The sequence below is a fragment of the Taudactylus pleione genome, unplaced genomic scaffold (genome assembly GCF_031769625.1).
Source record: "Taudactylus pleione unplaced genomic scaffold, aTauple2 ptg000161l, whole genome shotgun sequence".
Taxonomy (NCBI): Eukaryota; Metazoa; Chordata; class Amphibia; order Anura; family Myobatrachidae; genus Taudactylus; species Taudactylus pleione.
In genome coordinates, this window is record NW_028284563.1 from 2213972 (window position 1) to 2233300 (window position 19329).

At 42.0% G+C, this 19329-nt stretch overlaps 1 protein-coding gene across 1 annotated transcript; it reads right to left on the reverse strand.

Moving 5' to 3' along the window:
* Positions 1-10748: 10748 nt before the first annotated feature.
* On the reverse strand, positions 10749-18702 carry LOC148521515 (zona pellucida sperm-binding protein 4-like). Its single transcript, XM_088475057.1, has 12 exons — positions 18514-18702; positions 16962-17080; positions 16311-16404; positions 15588-15743; positions 14357-14547; positions 13347-13444; positions 13151-13278; positions 12366-12555; positions 12143-12293; positions 11693-11768; positions 11510-11617; positions 10749-10910 (listed from the first exon to the last, which is right to left on the reverse strand). The coding sequence occupies exons 1-12, from the start codon at positions 18686-18688 to the stop codon at positions 10768-10770; spliced, it is 1629 nt and encodes a 542-aa protein (XP_088331183.1). The 5' UTR covers positions 18689-18702; the 3' UTR covers positions 10749-10767.
* Between the last annotated feature and the right edge of the window lie 627 nt (positions 18703-19329).

A 19329-nucleotide genomic window follows, 5' to 3' on the forward strand; every position in this document is an offset into this window, starting at 1 on the left:
AACAGTTCAGCACTCTAAAGTGCTGGACACATGGGAACTGTATTACATATTATGTTGGACAATAGGGGATTATCACAAAGACTAGTTCATTATTATCAATATTTTTTTCTTTTTACTGTAGCACCAAAATAGTACACACCACTTTCCATAAATATATAATCATTATCATCATTAACTACCCCATTGTTGATAAATAGATGATAAAATGAAAGGAGAAAAGCTGTATAAATCAATGGTGGGGCGAGGAATTCAATTCAGCATGATGTGACACCAGGCACTTTGCGGTAGTGCACTTATGGTAGAGCTGATATTGCAATTTTTGCAATTACAGCGGGTGCAATGTGCAGTTCCAGAATGGCACATCATGCCGATAAATTGAATTCCCTCTAAGGCAGAGGTTCTCAAACTCTACTATTACAGTCCAGGTTTTGAGGATTTCCATGCTTGAGCACAGGTAACTTAATATAGCACCTCAGTCAGTTTGTTTTAGCCATATGGGCTCAAGCATGGATATCCTCAAAGCCTGGACTGTGATGCCAGAGTTTGGGAACCTCTGCCCTAATGTAAGAATTACAAGCAATATGTTGCGGGACAGTCACAAATGTATAGAAATAATGTGTTGCTTTGTTTTCTAAAATGTTGTTATTAAACATAAAGTATTGCTGCAGTTCCACCAAATTAAATAAATAAAGCTCTCAGCTCTACCCAGTGTTTAAAATCTGATATTACATCTAATTGTATTTTGTTTATTTTTTCAGTTGTATAAAATAACATCTTATATACTGTACTTTGTGTTAGATACAACTTAAACCTTTACCCGTTCTATCCGATGTATCTTTCCACTTTTCATCCAAAATGTGTTCTCCAATGAGAGATCACAAGGTTATTCCTGGCTATCTTTCAGGATTTTTTGTTATAGAATGTGGCTTATGTAGGATTGAACACACTTGCGCTCTGAATGTCAGCTTGTTCCGATGAACATGTGAAAATCACATATACAGTACACATATATTTTCACTAACGCATTTTGCCATGTGTCCACCTCTACAGTACTCAAATATGTGCCAGGATTATGTCTTGAACAACAAGTAGAGCATAGAGAAAGATCAAAGAGGAGGCTTCACAATGTTAGTAGTAAATAAGCAAGTTGTATTACTCTTTCTACAAAATATAGCAATGTATAGAATTGTCATATACACAACAGAGAATAGTGTCTGCACAGTTTTATTAATAAATGGGAGTCACAGTTACCATTCAAAATGTAATTAAATGCAAGTACTAATAAAAACTGCAAGTTAATTTAAGAGGAATTAAATGCAAACATTTGTTACCTTCTCCTTTTAAACCTTTCTTGTTGCAGTCAAAACCTAAATATCAATAATGCAATATGAATTCTTCATATAATAGAGCAGTCACAATACTGATAGATTTACTTTTAGCATGGAGGATTTGCAAACATTCAACTGGAAGCGGCTAGACAGTACTGCCGATCATCATCTTCGCCACTGAATATTGCTACCCTGCTCTCCAGCAGCCATAACAGATATGCATGATATAACAGAAATGTTTAACTCCGTGCTCAGTGTAAAACACCTCTATAATCAATTCACTGCTGCTAGAAAAAATGGTTATACTCTATTGTACCCCTAATATAAATATAATAAAATGCAATGATCCCAGTGCATAAGATTGGAATGATTACTGAGATTAGATAATGAATTCAATATGTTTATTTTGCACTTAATTATATTACAGTGCTTAAAAAATATATAATATAAATGTTCTCTCTAAAGTATTGTACTGGACCTAATACCGGTATATAACATATAGAACCGCACATAAAACAATGAAAATCATATAATGTTATTAAAATCAGGGTTTTTGCTCTAGTATAGCTGATATAAACAGGCATTTATACTAACCATACATGAGCTTCAATAATAAACAGGTGTTTTACTTCCTGTTTATTATTGATTGATAATATTGTAATCAGCTGTGTTCACTTCTAGTATACTCCCAGGTTTTTGCAGTGTCATTTATCCAACCCAGTGTTTGAAACTCAGCAGTAATTCAGTTTACAGTCTAAAATTACTTGGTACCTCTTATTAAGGTGCTTATCCAAGTGTAGCTCTGTCTTCCAATGATGAGGGGTCTGCCAGCAGACTGGTGTCAATGCTCAGTATAGCACATCCCCTTGTCCTCTTTATCAACGCGTTTCACCCCTTGGGCTTCTTCAGGATAAATGGAGCCAGTATTAGGTCCAGTACAATTTTTTAGGGAGAATATTTATATTATACATTTTTTAAGCACTGTGATATAATTAAGTGCAAAGTAAACATTGAATTAATCATCCAATCTCAGTAATCATTCCAATTGTATGCACTGGGAGTATTGTATTTTACTATAACATATATACATCTGACAGACAGCATATACAGGTCTATTTAACTCATAATTATATGAACATGCCTTTACTGCAATTGACCTACACTACCTATACTAGCCTGTCGTTTCCCATCTCTCTTCCAGTTATAAGCTGTCAGAGATTTGCATGAGGTCATGTATGCGCAGTTCAGAACAGCGTATTTATGCTAAGCAAAAAGTTATATGTTCAACTCTACATGAAGCCCAATGTTTTTATCACTGCAGAATATGTGTGCACTATATAAATAATTGGTAATAACTAAACCAATAAAGTAAAAACACTAACCTTTTCAATAGGAATTGTTCATTAATGCATCTATTGCATTTTTTTTTTTTAAATTATGTTGCTAAAATCTGTGTAAGCAACAGTCTGAGAGTTTCTCAATGGGGCTGGGTACAGGAGGCCACTAGCTGTACAGTGAGTATGTTGCTTCACATTCCCAGCACTGGTTTCTTAAAGGATTTGACCTATACGTGTGTTATAACTTTAAACATGGCGGTAAATTCTAACACTTGTATGGGTAAAATGCTGTAAGGACTATTAATCCCATGACAGGATCCCAGGGCCAACATCGTGCGGTTGACTTAGACCCTGTACACATTGTGAGTGTTGACCTCATAACCATATACCTCTCAACGGACCAATCAGTATATTTTATTTCTGACAATATGGAATTGTAAATGGAAAAGACCGCTTATTCTCCACCGTTCAATATTGTAGTTCATTGAATAGCACCTTAAATTTGCAAAACTACTGTATGATGGGTAAATATATAGGAAATGTTGCTTTTACCAGTGTTAAAAGGCAAGTACCAAAAATACTGAATGGTCACTTAGTACTTTATATTAGTTGGGTAAGAGATTACAGATATAGACCATATTAATGTGACCATGGAAGCTTGAATTTGCTATAAAAGTGGATCAACTGGCTAGTAAAATAATAAAGGAACCATAGAACATCATGATGACCTGCTGTAGAATACAGTTCAACAAATAATGGGATAAATTTGTCCTTCAATTTTCTAAATACAGTACCTCCTATACCTCATTTAGGTTATTCCAATCAGCCATTTCATAGATTTTTTTAAAATATCTCCGACTCTAACAGGCAGAGCAGAGCAGGGCTCCAGTGAATAGTTGTGTGGTCTAAACAGACCACAAGCAGATCACTGCTTAAAAAAAAAAAACTTGCCTGCAATCCAGGGACCAGAGATCGGTGCTCCGGTGATGTCCTCCATGGCTCTGGTCAGCTGGTTTCCCATCTTGCACAGCTGACCGGGTCACAGTGCAGGATGGGAGACCAGCTGACCGAAGCCATGGAGGACATCACCGGAGCACTGATGACTTCACTGGAAGTAAGTGAAATTAACGGGGGTCATATGGGGGGGGTAGCGGCAGCCGATCAGTGCATGCGCGACACCTAGTTACTGTAATTTTTCAGAAAAATACACTGAGACTGTGGAGGGGAATCACAGGGCAGAGTGTTATTGCAAGCTCTGTCTAATAAATCCCTGATATTGCCTGAATTCACAATGCAAATTCAGTCGGTAATATCACACTACAACCGCATTTTAAATGTGAATTGTAGTAAATAGATCCAGTCCCTGATGACAGGCTAGCTCATAACCCTGGGTCCACACTCAGAGTTCCCACATAAAACTTAACTTAAGCATAAATAACTATATATAATTTCCCCTGTATAATATACATGAAATATGGAAAGTCCACATTAATCTTTTATTTAAGCTATAAAATGATAGTAAGCAAGACCGTACTGGAAAGTGTGATTGTTAGGTACCTAATTTCTCTCAAACCAAACATCCAAGGAACTCTCAGATTGCATCTTCATGATTTTTTAAACCCTTAGCTCTGGTAGAAACATTCATTTTACATCAAAATGGATAACCTATGGTTTTGGTCTTTGTTCCTTCTTGAAGTTTGCAGACATCTTTTGCTCATATAGCAGTTTAGATACCCCCTGCTGTTTCGGGCACCAGCTGAGCATCCCCCGACCCCCAGTACTCCATACACAGACATAGGCCTTATGTTTAACCATCTCCTTCTCTAGGTAATTGCTTTTCCTGCTCACTGGATACCATAATTGTATGTACATACTAAAAACTACACAAACCCCTCAGGCTTTCTGAGTGTTTTAACTAATATGGATTTGTCTGGGTAGACTTAACATGTATTCTTTTGATAACTTAAAACTAGAGATGAGCGGGTTCGGATTTCAGAGATCCGAACCCACCCGAATTTAGCAGATCCAAGTTGGATCCAAGCAGGCTCGATTTTTCCGCCTGACTCGGATCTCAAACCGAGGCAAAACTATAGAGTCTGAAATTTCGCGGTTCGCGAGCTTTCGTCTCTATGATCAATGTAGTGTATAAGGGACCACGCGATGGATGCCATTTCACTCCGGCTGTGGAGACTGAACAGGGAGGGTGGGTAGTGTAGGGCTGGAAGAGGTGCTGGTGCTGTCTGTCTGCTGTGTCCTGGGCTGGTGCTGATCCAACTTCAGATACATCTGGGCTGATGCTGTGTCCAAGTTCTGGACTTAAAAAAAAAAAATTATATATAAGTCAAAAAAAAAAATCAAAGTGTCTTTTATATTTTTCTGTGTGTGCGTGCATGTTAGGCTTAACCGCAGTACCGCACAAGATCCAGCCAACAACGCAAGTTGCAACCTAGTGCTGCCCGACTCCAGTTGTGATCAGTCTGTGCTCTGGGCTCAAGTTCTGAAGCTGAAAAAAAATAAAACTCAATTGTCTTGATTTTGTCTAATATTTTTATGTGTGCGCACGACTGCACGTGTGTGAATTTTGTAACCATACCTTTGCTACACTATTGGTGCTTGTGACACTGCTTCAAGACTGCAGAAAATATGGAGGGCACATGACAAGAGCAAGGCAAATAACCACATGTTGTGGCTGCCACCAGCAGTGTAAGGCTGTCAACTTCCTCGTCCTCTTTGAAGGCTTATGCCCCAAGGCTTAAGTCACGCCATCGATATGGTAAAGCTACTTGTACTGACATTAAGAAAAAAAATTGAAAGGAAATTTGCCTTTAGATAAACAAAAAATTGGCAATATGGCCTTCACTACACGAAGTGGAAAGGATAAGGCCTTTCTTTAGGAAGATGCTGATTCTGATAGCCCTTTGGAAAAAAACAACTGTGTGCCCTGAGAAATTGAAATCACAAATCCCCGGGGAGAGTGCAAGTGTGTCCGCAGTTGCCATGTGTGAGCCAGACCTAAATACTAGTGTACTGGAGGATCCTCCAAGTTCCAACATTTGTGTGCCCTCTGTAAATGTGGGGGAAGAGCAGTCAACATCTTGCAGACGTAGTCAGTGAGGATGCTTCTGTGGAATTGCACATGGAGGAGGATATTTTGGTAGTTGAAGGTGCTAAGGATGATGACGATATTGGTGATGAGTATGTTGATGCCGAGGATGTGTCAGCTGTTGCCCATGGATTGAAAAAGCCAAAGCCCATTGTTGTCATGCCGGGGCAAAAGACAAAAAAATCCACTTCTCACGTGTGGCATTATATTCACACCAATCCGGTCAACAGTTGTCAATCCATATGTAACCATTGCAAAGCAAGAGTGAGTAGAGGGAGGGACCCAAACCACCTAGGAACCTCCTCCTTGTTACATCACTTGGAGCGCATTCATCAAATATCAAAGTGTATGTCGCCAAGTTCCAAAATGTAACATGTCCAGTGTCACCTACCTGCTCCCTCTGTGGGATCCAAGCACCTTTGATCTCCAACATCATAATCAACATCCTCATTCGTGATCGGAAGTAATTTAAAAAAAACAATTGACTATTAAACAGTCCTTTGATAGAGGAAGTAAGTATAACAGCTGTCACCCAGTTTCACAGCAGATCACTGACGCCATGACTGCTAGTATTAGATGGTGAAATAAAGAGGATGATAGTGTGGAGGAAGTGCAAAAGGAGAATGAGGGGGAAATTTGTGTCCTATCTGACGCTAATGTGAATGTTAAGGATGTGGTTTGCAAAAATCAGCCACCAGTGGCAGCTGTTCTTACTCATGATAAAAAGAAAGCAAGAACATCGTCTTTGGTGTGGAATTATTTTAATCTAAATTCTGACAAGTTGGGAAGGCATCTGTTCCATTTGTAAAGTCAAACTTAGCGGAGGAAGGGACATTAACCTTCTAGGCACCTCCTCCCTGTTATGTCATTTTCAGCGAGCTCATGCAATTTGTTTAATAAAATTAAAAAAAAATTAATTAAAAACAAGCAGTCCAGTATCAGCTACCAGCACATGCAATCTACACCACCATCAACCTCCTCCTTAATAATTGAAGGTAGTCCATCCAAAAAACGTTTTGTGGGAGCCCAAACAAACTAAGGATTTCAGCCACGATAGTGTCAGTCCTAGTGGCTAAAGTGCTTGGTTTGTTAAACTGTGCATGTCCTTTTTAATATCCCACATAAGAGTGGGTGGGAGGGACAATTCCATCTTGTACCCCTTTCCTTTACATTTGGCAAGTTTGGGGCATTACTAACTGCCATTATTATAGTTTATTAAACTGCCATCCTGTCTGCCACTGCTCTGTGGCAGTGTCATAGAAGTCCTATATTTTTTTTTTAAACTACCGTGCATTTGTGCTGCTGCTCTGTTGCTTACTTTAGCCAGCCAACTTGCTGCAGCCTTCAGCCTATATTGGTGAATAGTGAAATAGAGCTTGTTCAGACATTTCTAACCAGCTCACTATTGTTATGGTTAATACTGTAGGAACAAAAATAGGCCCAAATTGTGGTTTTAGATGTTTTTTCCAAAAAATGATAATACAGATCCAAAACACCAAGGGGGGGGGGGGGGGGGGAAACAAAAAACAAAACCAGATTCAGTTCCAAAACCAGGGGAGATCCAGATCCAAAACACAGGGGACGGCGCACATCTCTACTCAAAACACAAGCTCTATACCCTCATTTAAAGCATTGTCAAAAATTGATCTATTCATTGAACTATTTCATAAATATTAACTCTATGCTGTGCCAGAGGCATGGATAAGTGCCCGATGTGGGCAGAAAAACATTGTCAGCACTAGGGGTGTGCACCGGCCACTTTTCGTGTTTTGGATCTGGATCTTTCTTCGTGTTTTGGATCTGGATTGGTTTTGCCAAAACCACCCTTCCGTGGTTTGGGTTCTGTGTTTTGTTTTGGATCTGTATATTTTTTTTTTTTAAAAATAAGCATAAAAACAGCTAAAATCACAGAATTTGTGAGTTTTTCTGCTCCTATGCTATTAACCTCAATAACCTTAATTTCCAGTCTATTCTGAACACCTCACAATAGTGTTTATGTCCAAAAAGTTGCACCGAGGTAGCTGGATGACTATGCTAAGCGACACGAGTGGGCAGCACAAACACGTGGCCCATCTAGGAGAGACACTGCAGTGGCAGACAGGATGGCAGTTTGAAAAACTAGGCCACAAACAGTACATAAGGCACAGAAAAAAAAGAGGTGCAAGATGGAATTGTCCTTGGGCCCTCCCACCCACCCTTATGTTGTATAAACAGGACATGCACACTTTAACAAACCAATCATTTCAGCGCCAGGGTCTGCCACATGACTGTGGCTGAAATGATTGGCTCGTTTGGGCCCCCACAAAACAAGCTGGCAATTAATCTGTCGCTGCGCAAACTGGCTCTACGGAGGCAAGATGTCATCCTCATCATCCACCGATTCCTCACCCTCTTCAGTGTTGTGTACATCCACACAGTATTAATTTGTCCCTGCTGGAATCCACCACCACAGGTCCCTCTGTATGTTCTGGAGGCTGGTCTCCCTGTTGATAATTCATTTTTATGAACATCTTCTCCACATTTTGTGGAAGCAACCTCCTACTACTTTCACTGATAAGGTTCCCAGCTGCACTAAACACTCTTTTGGAGTACACAGTGGAGGGGGCAACTCAGGTAAAATAGAGCCAGTTTGTACAGGGGCCTCCAAATTGCCTCTTTTTCCTGCCAGTACATGTACGGACTGTCTGACATGCCTACTTGGATGCTGTCACCAATGTAATCCTTTAACAGACAGCCGCACACTTGTCGCTGCTGCATTGAGGATGCAGGTGGAATCTAGATGGGATTTGGAACCAGGGACACACTACCTCCATCAATTGTCTAAATCCCACTGCACTAATAGCAGATACCGGACGCACGTCTAACACCAACATAGTAGTCAAGGCCTCAGTTATAAGTTTTGCTTCAGGATGACTGCTGTCATATTTCATCCTCCTCGCTAAGGACTGTTGGAGGGTCAAATGTTTAGTTAAAGTAGTGGTGTTCCTACCTCCTCTCTGGGAACACCTCTACAGCAACAGCACTAGGAGGAAGTGGTTCTTGATCTTTCCCCATTTTATTTTTATCGGAGAAAGTTTGGTCCTCCATTTATGTTATATTGATAGCCACACATATATAAGGCGCACACAAACAGAAAATAATTATTTTTGTTGGTGACTGGTGCACTTTGTGGGTTACACCACCCTTTAAGAAATGAGCCAGCCGGCCCTTTACTTATGGGACACAGGCTTGGCGCTGCTCCTTTGTTGATGCACGTGCAGCCACAGTGCACACAATTCACAAACAGAAAATATTTTATTTGGTTTGGAGTGCCCTTTGGGGGTTACAGCACCCTTTACTTATGAACACAAGCGCATGCTTGGCACTACTTTGGTAATGCATGTGCGGCAACTGTGCACACAATTCACAAACACAGAAAAAAAAATATATTTTTTGCACTTGGGGGGGACCCTTAAAACTCACGAGACCAGGAAGGTGGGATGACAACTTTTGCCTCGATTTCAGATCAGAGTCAGGCAGGAAAAGTCGAGTCTGATTTGATCGGCCTCTGATCAGGGGGCTCGGATTTCAGAAATCCGAGCCCACTCACCCCTAGTCAGCACTTGTCCTCACTTTTGCAGATTATGGGGCCTATTCATAGCCACTTCATTTTCACATAAGCAGGTGAAAATGCACTCACCTGCATTTGTAAAAATGCAGTTATCGGACCATTCAGCAAGAGGTGGTATCATATATATCTCCTGCTTACCTTCCTTTTGGAGAATGGCCCACTGTCCCCAGGGGAGGGGGGGGTACTGCCAGGACTCTAGTGCCAGGCCCAGAGAATGCAGCAGGAAGGGGCAAGGGAAAAAGCATCAGCACTTTAACTATGTACTGAAGCCAGCTGTGATCTTTGACTCACAGAACAGTATCCAATCAGGAGCAGCAGCTCCAGATCAGCCAGTCAGGAGCTACCACTCCTGATTGGCTTGCAGCCAGCTGCATAGTTCAAAAGCTGCAGTGGTACTGATGCTGGCTGACAGCTCCACTCCATAGTAGAATTCAACAGCGCTGTGCATTCTTCGCAGCAGCCATATGGGCCCACTCTCTCTCTCAGGACATTAGAACACAGGTATGTTGACCCTGGCTTGTATCCCCTTCTCTTGTCCAGCCAACACTGTTACCCCATCCAGCCAGCCTTTCCTGCACCCCCTAGTTCAGCCAGCCAAACTGCCTTGCCCCTAACCCAGACCAGCCAGTCTTCCCTGAAACCCCCCCCCCTCCCCCCAGTCCAGCACAGAGTGGTGTTCGCATCACATTTCATGCAGTTTAGCTGTGACACTTGCAAACACAAGACTGCAGAAATATGTTACTCCACAACCACAGTAACCTGGATCAAAATACATATGCAGAATATCTACAAACTCAATCAGGTATAACCACAATCAGATCCACTGTATGATCACCATAACATAAGTGCATGGTCTGATATCAAACAGATAAGTTACACTGCCCAATGGTATATTATATGCATATACCTTGACACAATGATTTAAGCTCTCATTATAGACACATTTGGGTGTCATACTAACTAGGGACATTTGATCCCTAGTCACTGAGCCCCATGTATTGCACCTCCCAAGTATATGGGAGAGCATTCATACATAGGTCTACCCTAGATGCTTGAACATTTAGAGCAGGGGTCTTCAACCTTGGCCCTCCAGCTGCTGTGGAACTACACATCCCAGCATGCACTGCCATAGTTTTAGCATGTTATATCAAAAAGGTGGCAGTGCATGCTGGGATGTGTAGTTCCACAGCAGCTGGAGGGCCAAGGTTGAAGACCCCTGATTTAGAGTTTTCCCACCAATCTGATTATGAAATTTTAAAAGCCATGTGACTGAATACCCATTAAAAACACTCACTATATTAAGAGCACATGCATTTAGACTAAACATTAGCCAAGAACCATATAAGACAAATGGCACAGGAACAATTCAGTTGGGAAATGGCACTTTATTCATAGTACAGTGGACATGGTGGGGCTCTGACTCCTGCGATGCCACCAGACACCTAGAACTGTGACAGTCACCACCAAGATACCTCCTCCAGTAGCTACTCCCCTCCGCCACATCATAGTAGATGAGTCAAGTTCAGAGGTACCTGTGAAAAGGACAATAAAGTCAAGGCCTAATAAAACTAAGCAGTCATGTACCTTCTGCCACCACAACAGGTTTTAGCACATTAGCATGATTGAAGACACCAAGCCTGGATCCTTGTGCTCCATTCAGTATTAGTGAAGGTTTGTCACTAGAAGTGGTTCAGTGTTTACTAGGGTTCACATAACCAAGGGCTCTTTGCTTTGCTTGAAGGACAGATTACAGAGAACAAAGATTGGAGCTTAGGACAACTATTTAGAATGGTTGAGATGTAGGTTGACAAATTGCCCATAGCAACCAATTTTGTTTGTAAAGTAGAGGTTTTATAAATGCAAGCTTAAAGCAGATTGGTTGCCATGGTCAACTTCTCCATCTTTAGAATGCTTTATACACCTCCCCAAAGATTAATTAGTTCTACCAATAGTTAGATCTTGGTAGAACCAGTTACCAACAGCCACAAGACTCTCTGGTCTCATGGATTTGACATACACTGTTTACATCATACTCCACTCTAGCTGGATTTGCCAGAGATAGAACTTTAACATAAAGTAGCTCAGTATTGCCATCAGTAGTGGTAATAAGCCACCTATAAAGAAAAGTTACCTTGAACAGATATAGCAAGCCTCCTATCTGATGGGATCTCATGATCAATGAAGTCAACTGGGCCTTTGCTTACTGTGATCTCCTGCGCTGGTTCCTCAGCCGCTCGTCCTGCAAATATAGGTTGCCAAATATTAGATGTTGTAATCTCACCAAGCAGAGCGTGCTTGTACACACAGCCCTTACTTGTCCTCTGGCCACATGACCTTGTGCAGGAAACAGCAGATGGGACGCACACAGAAGCGCTGCAGTGGAAGTAGACCTGGGAAACAGACGTCATTAAAGACAAGTAGCAGTTTGATGACGATATGGTTGGTACAATTATACAGCATGTATCTCAGTGGCTTATGCAGCACATCAGTTGCATATTAAATGTACCATAAGTCAAGGTGATGTTGACGTGGCAAATCAAAGCTAAAGCTCATTGTGAAAATATATGCAAGACAAGGTGAGCTGATCACTGTACCCAACACAGGCTAAGATACACAAATTCACAGATACTGAATTTAGAAGTTAAACAGTCACATCTCAGTGACCACTAAGCACAAACTGAATTTGACACCATGGTACAATATACTTGGACCCATAAAAGTTTATGCAATAACTAGAACAGGATGCATGTAGAAGTTAGTTTACCAGTCCAACAAGAGCAAGCTGGGAACTCTGATCCACAAAGGTGAAGGTGCTGACAATGAAGCGCTGGTAGTGGGTGGGGAATGACATGCTCTGTGTGGGTGTACCAACTGGGACCAGCTGAGTGAGGTAGTTGTCCCCAGTATAAGGGCACCTGGAATGAGAAGGATTAGTCATGTGCATAGAATCATACAGAGACTGGGGTAAGATGAGATGCCAGCCTTACCGATCCACGAGGATGGGCCATTGGACTTGTTGGGTTGGGTCTGGAGAGGGAGTGGCCCAGCAGTCATTTAAGATCAGGACCAGGTTTGGGTCTGTTCTTTGTAGTATTCTGACCTCCAAGAAGACAGGGTCTCTGAGCACTTTAATCACAGGGTAATCTCTATCCAAGTAGTATGATGCATACTGCATGTCTGCCATAGAAGAAACCTTGTTATTACAGTTTCATGCCTGAGCCCATCACCTATGCTGCAGGTATTCTTCCCATTACATGAAGGCATGCTGCAGTCATTGATTCAACATCTGTTTTTGTAGGGATACTCTGGTTCACATTACTACTACTACTACACTTAACTTACCACAAAGCCTGCCTTACCCAGTCACCCACCTGCATATCATTTGTTATATGGAACTGCCTGCCAGATCTTCATTCTTTAGAAAGTAGACTTCTTGAGACCACCACTAAACTGTTCTAGAACACTGTTCTGTATGAGAGCTAAAGATATGGGTTCTTGCTTCTGTCCCATTACATTTGTTCTGTAGGCCTCAGCTCTTACTTTTAACCTCTGCATTGCCAACAGCCCCTAGGATCTAATGCCCACAGCATTAGCCATACAGATCTGCAGTGTAGTTTAGAGGTTCCCATTCTTATTAGAGCTAGCTTCAACTCTATTAAACCAGTATACTGTAGATAAGCCCACCACCTTTAACTGAATTATACATTGCAAACAGCTATACCCCATTTCCCCAGTGCACTGCTGCATAGAAGCTAAATACACCAGCCATTACCTTGAGCTATCCTCATCTCCAGGAGCAGAGGGCCTGAGGTGGACACAGGAAGGGGTGGGGGCAGGGTGAGCACCTCAACATGTAGCGGGAGAAGATCAGTCCGAGAGTAGATACAGCGGACAGTCAGCCTAGGGCAATAATAGTTAGTTTTGCTATGTACAGCTCCCCCAGACACATACACTAGTTAATGGCTTACCTAAATGTGCTGTCTCTTGTGATTGATGAACTTTGCCATGTCCTTATGTCTTTGGTGGCATAAACTGTATTCTCATACACTAGAGTGTTATCAGATGTCTGGAAGATATGGAGGAAAATACAAAACTCATGCACTTAAATTGCTAGTTAGAGGGACCTTAACTTAGAAGCCTTTGATACACAATGACAAACCACCCTCTATGCCAAAAGACATGTTTGGGACAGGAGCAAGATTACACTTTTACAGCAAGTTCAGATCATTTGACTTTGTTAGTAATTTGGTACTACAGAAGTCAAGGTGGGGGCGTTATTTTATTTTTTTTAAACATGGTGCAGTGTTTAATCTTAATCAGAGATAATTTCAAACTCCATTGCTTCAGTGGCTGTATATTGGAGATTATCCAGTGAAAATGCATTGTTACCACCATATCACATAACCAAGGGCTCTTGAAGGCTAAAGGTGAGTACACGTGAAGCAATAAAACTGAACGATTACATAAAAATTTATGTTCTTACCAATGATGTGCATCCCCGCATGGACTATAAATATACCTTTTATCGTCCATGCAGGCCGGCCAACTTGGATGATATTGTCAACTTGCCTGTTCAGAGATGTGACAGAATGACTTCACTGACAAATATTTCAAAGATCTTTCAAGTCATTGGTGTTACAGATCGTACCGTGTGTATGCACCATTAAGGTGCGTACACATTGGGCGATTAGTAAAGACAGTACGATTCAGATATCATATAGTCATTCAGAGCAGGCACACTCAATCATTCCTGGATGATCATGTTGGAAGAGACCAGTGGGCACACTTCACTGGGCATTTCCTACATTATAGTGCACAATTTGAGCAATTTCATGATTACGATGTCGTAATCATACAATCACTCTGTAATATTGCCTAGTGTGTACACAGCATTAGATTCAGTCTATTTAGAAACAATCTGAAAGATGAAATAGGGGGCAAGCACCAGTTTTCCAGCTCAGTTACACAGCAGGCTTACCTGACTGGCTCCACCACAGTAGATAGGGAACCGGAACAGTAAGAAAGCTGAAGTCTTCAGAACACTCAGCATGGGGCATGAGGTGGCATCTATGTTGAGGACACTGGCTGAAGCCAAAAGCAGGGACGGTGTAGTCACATCCTTAGAGATAGCGATCAGGACCTGGCTGTCATCTGTACACTGGGCAGTCACTGAAGGGGGAACCACCACAACAGAAGTAATTTTAAGTTAAATCCTTCATCTCATGCTTCATAAAACTACTGTACAGGTATCTCTGGGATTTTTTTTTCAGAACAGTTAGTACATATGGGTTGGCTTTTAGGGTGAGTCTTTAGATACTGGACTTGGTTTTGAAAGAGGTTCCAAATGAAAAAGATCTAACAACCTTCACACCGGACACCCAGCAGGTTGTTCAGGTCAGTATCATTGGAAGAAGAGTGTTATATATGGCTTAGTAACAGATTCCTATAGGTAAGCAGGTTTAAGTCCATTCCCATCCTCTCCCTCATGGGCACAACCATGGCCTGCTCAGTTTGGAATAAAAACTCAAAGCCCTCATGTAACTGGAGCTGAAGTCTTAGATCTATTAACTGGGACACTCATGTATGTTGGAATGAGTGTACACACCAGCAGCTGCCCCAAAACAAACAGCCCAAATGTGATTCATTGATGGTATATGCAGTACAGCCATACACTGGTTATGTGGAGTTGGGAATCATACAGCTTAGTGAGTATATGGGCACACTGGTGCATTCCTTCTATAAAGCAGTGTGGAAATTGTAAACTCAGGTCTCAGACTCGCATCTCCCCCTGCAGCACTACAAAAGTGGACAAAATGGCAGCATGCATGTGCAGTACTAGGTTAAGTAGCCATCTTGGTAAAGGAGTGAAGCTTCCCTGGAGGCTCCAACATGGTGAAGATGAGTGCTACTCCACAGTACACCATCAGTCACAATGAGCAAGTAAGAACAAAGGAGGGAAGATTCCTGGGAGATGTGGGAAAGGCAAATCAGGCACAATGTCTGGTTCAGAGGTGCATGTGGTAAAAGATAACAGGACTGCCTGAGCCTTCTATCCATCATTTATCTAGTACATTCAACAAAATGGGTAGAAACTGATTTGTTGCCATGGGCAACTTTTCTGCTTGCCCTCATTAGAGAGCATCTTCCTTTCTGTTCTATTAAGTCACTGGTCCAGTTTAGGCATCTCCTAAACCCCTAAAACGTCTTACCTTTGTTTCCATAGTAACAGGGAGGGGAGGTTTCACTGGGAGAGAAGCAGCAGTCTAGTCCTTCACAGACAGCCCTGGTGACAGAGGCATTGGCACAAGGCAAGCGGTCATCACTCTGCACAGCAGCACAGTCACTGGGGCTCGGAGCATCCATAGCTGAGGGAGAGAGTTTAGTGAAGTCCTAACACCCACTGTGTCCCAACTAGATTCAATGATCTACTGCAGCAAGTCGTTTGATGGCTCAGATTCTAGATTTCTAACATATGTACTGGTCATGTTTTATTCTTTAGCTCATTAAGGAACATCCCTGACAAGGCATTACTGATTAATGGGCTGCCCAGGGAAGATATTCAAGGACACATGTGGAATTGGACCAACTTAGTTCTAAAGCTGCAAGTAAAAAGTGTATTTGGAGCCAAGCTGTTGGCATCTCCAGATGCATCCAGCAGTAGATAAGCATGGTATACCACACACTGGTTTGGCAACATTTGCCAGAAATAAGATTCATTAACTATTAATTGGAAACCCCCTCTAACAGGTATAACATCCCTTCTCTAAAAAAATAAAAACTAAATAAATTTGCTTTAGTTTCCCCAATTACTGAGGACACAAGTAGGTAACATTAGTAATTTGGGGGATTACAGTCACTTTGTGCTTAAGTTTCCAGTGAGCTCCCCCAGTTACATCCTCACACAGGACGTCAAATGGAGAACGGAATGTTACCTGGCAGGAACGGGCACCGGATGTCTCTTTTACGATAGTCCACTTGACCGGTGGCAACTTGTTCCACAATCAGCGTCATCACGTGGTCTCCATTCTGTGACATAAGAGCAATATTAGGCATGCTCAATACAATTATAAGTTACAGAACCCTGTACATCTGCATGTGCATAGTATACAGTAAAGGTATTTGTATTTAGCCTGACAGAGGGAGCTGAGCTGTTGGTAAAAGAAAAGAGGATAATGAGGGATGTACACAGATATGGCCAAGTACCAAACTAAAACATAAATAGTACATTACAGTATTGGGTTAGAATGCATCAGGTCTCTGTGGGTGAACTTATTGGAGCCTCAATATGCAGCCCCTCCCAGGCCACTGACTGACTAATATGCTGCCATAGCCTTTCACAGTTATGGTTTATAACATTGGTAGCCAACACTGGTCCTTGACAGTTACCAACAGTTCATGTTTTCCAGGTCTCCTCACAGAATCACAAGTGAAATACTTAGCTCCACCTGTGAATCTTTTCAAATGTATTAGCAAGTAAGGAATACACCTGTGCACCAGCTAGGTGGTTTGGAAAACATGAACTGTTAGCTCTCATGGACCAATGTTGGCTACCTCTGGTTTATAGTGTTAGTAGTTTTCCTTACCTCCTTCCTTACATAGCATCCATCATAAGCAGCACCAATGATCATTGATCCATCTGGTTTCTGACCTACCCAGAGACCACAAGTAGAATTATGGAGCCCATGAGGCTTCCCGGCATTATCTGGAAGGGATAGGAATACACGTGTAACTTATATTCTAATGGCTAACACAGCCTGTCCTGCAGCTGCTTGACAGACACATTACTATAGGACCATAGTTAAAAGCCCTATAGTAATGTGCCATTTTTACACTTAGGAGAAAAAAAAAAAAAAAAAAAAAAAGCTAGGCCACAACCTTCCCAGCTATACATTGCCACACATTTTACTTCTGCCCCACCCAAAATGCAAAAGATATTTATCAGCCCTTCTAATGAGAAGCAGCTGTTACCCATAGCAACAATATACTGACCACCATTTTATAAATCTAAAACATGCACTTGTGTACCACTAAAAGTCAGCACACAGACCATATTTCCCAACTTTATAATTCTCCTCTCCGGGAGATGCTACAGACAGGTTCTTTGGTAAACAGTAAGCCCTACCCCTTCATGGCAAAAGGTCACAATACACAGGTCTGAGGGGACAGGGCCAGATGATGCAATTCACATAATTTTAGCCCTGCCCCCTGCATACAGACCCACAAATTCCCCATGAAATCTCCATCCTGCCCACTTCACTAGGAAGTGGAAGGGTCTGCCTACTTATCTGGGGGGTTACCCAAAAATCATGAGCCTCCCACAACTTCCAGGGGAGTAGGCCAAGTATGACAGACAAAGCATTGTATGATTACTGTTGGAAGTTCACATACCACTGAGCCATTATATACTGGTGAAACTCAGAATGAAGTTGCACCTGCAGCTTATTAGCATTCCAGAGATGTAGCACCACACAGCATTTCTCACAGCTACAGGGATGTCTCAAGCAGGGGCATATCTATAATGGGTGCAAGTCCAGGGGGGCAGACTCCACACTCCCATTATTTTAATATTCATTTCTCCGGAGTCCCACATCAGTGCCATAATCACTGTAAATCACCTGGAAAATGCCCACTGCGTCCCACTAAGGCGAGCTCAGGGAGAACAGAAAACTCCCATGGAGCAGAAGGGCTAGAGATGGGCAGTAGAGAACTCACCAGGAAAGTGGCAGCCGCACCATTCTTCTAGTGACCTGCACAGTACACTCTGGCACAGACTAGGGTCTACTGGTGCAGCACTGGGGCCCCCAGATGGAGACAGCACAAATGCCCCCCTCTTAAAAACACCCCTGGTCTCAGGGTTTTCAACTCAGAGTAAAAAAAAATATAAACAAACTTGCCTTATGGGTAAATGATATTTAGGGAAGGGATTGCAAGAACCCAGAGAATTTTCTTTGACACTTTATAGCCAGAAGGTCAGCTCACAAGTAGCTTAGAAAAAACTTTTAAACTGCATTTCCACCAGAAAGTGGGATAGTGACACAGACCTCACTAATTGATAAAGGTTTATTCTAAATGCAAAGCTCCCATTATAGAGGCCATGTCCCCCCCAGCTAGGAAATAGAGGTCAGAGATACTCACCCAGTACTGTGACAGCAGAAGCAAAATCTACATGCACAGAGGGAAGAGACAGACGCATCTTACTGGGGCCACAATGCAGATCAGAGACATCATCTAACAGCCCCTCAGTACCAGACATTGAGCTATAGCTCCACAGCAACACTACACATCCCAACCAGCCCCTGGTGATCCACATCCTGCCTGCAGGTCCCAAAACTGCAGGTGATCACAGGCCGGTCATTTATACCATGATGAGGGGGCGGCGGCTGCTGTGTGATCAGACAGGTGCTAATGTGACCCCAGGTGTGTGTTATAAGGGCACTCAGGTGGGGAATAAGCACCTTATCTTACTATAGTATTCTCCATAACACCATCCATCTACTTTCCAACAATTAAAATGGACTATAAACCCATATAAACCCTGATGCTGGCCATACAACTACGCGATTTCGGGTCAATCACCCGATTTTTAGAATAGGATTTTAAGACTATCCCTCCTTGACCACAGGTGACTTAATTAGTGCCTCAGTCAATAAGATTTAACCATCTGGACTCAGGCATGCATATCCTTAAAACCTGGATTGTACTGACGGAGTTTGGGGAACTCTGCCATATTATATTTTTACTGTGTATATACTGTAGGTACCCTCAAACAAATTTGTATTTTATGTTTTGCACACATGAGAGTCCCAAAGCAGAATTATTATATTTATACATTTTTATATAGTGCACTCAGACCCGGTCACTAAGCTGCGCTCTCTTGCAGCTAAAAGGGGCCGGGTATGCAAATTATGCGATCGCACTGTCTGGTGTAAGGACGCCCTCTATGTCTTAGAA

What these genes read in the sequence shown, in the direction of transcription:
- LOC148521515 (XM_088475057.1), bottom strand. Translation starts at nt 18,688, where the DNA reads ATGTGGATCACCAGGGGCTGGTTGGGATGTGTAGTGTTGCTGTGGAGC. An exon ending in CCGGTGCCCGTTCCTGCCAG is followed by an intron (nt 15,744 to 16,310) that starts GTAACATTCCGT and finishes TCTCTCCCTCAG; the next exon opens with CTATGGATGCTCCGAGCCCC. An exon ending in GTCATGTGGCCAGAGGACAA is followed by an intron (nt 11,618 to 11,692) that starts GTAAGGGCTGTG and finishes CTATATTTGCAG; the next exon opens with GACGAGCGGCTGAGGAACCA.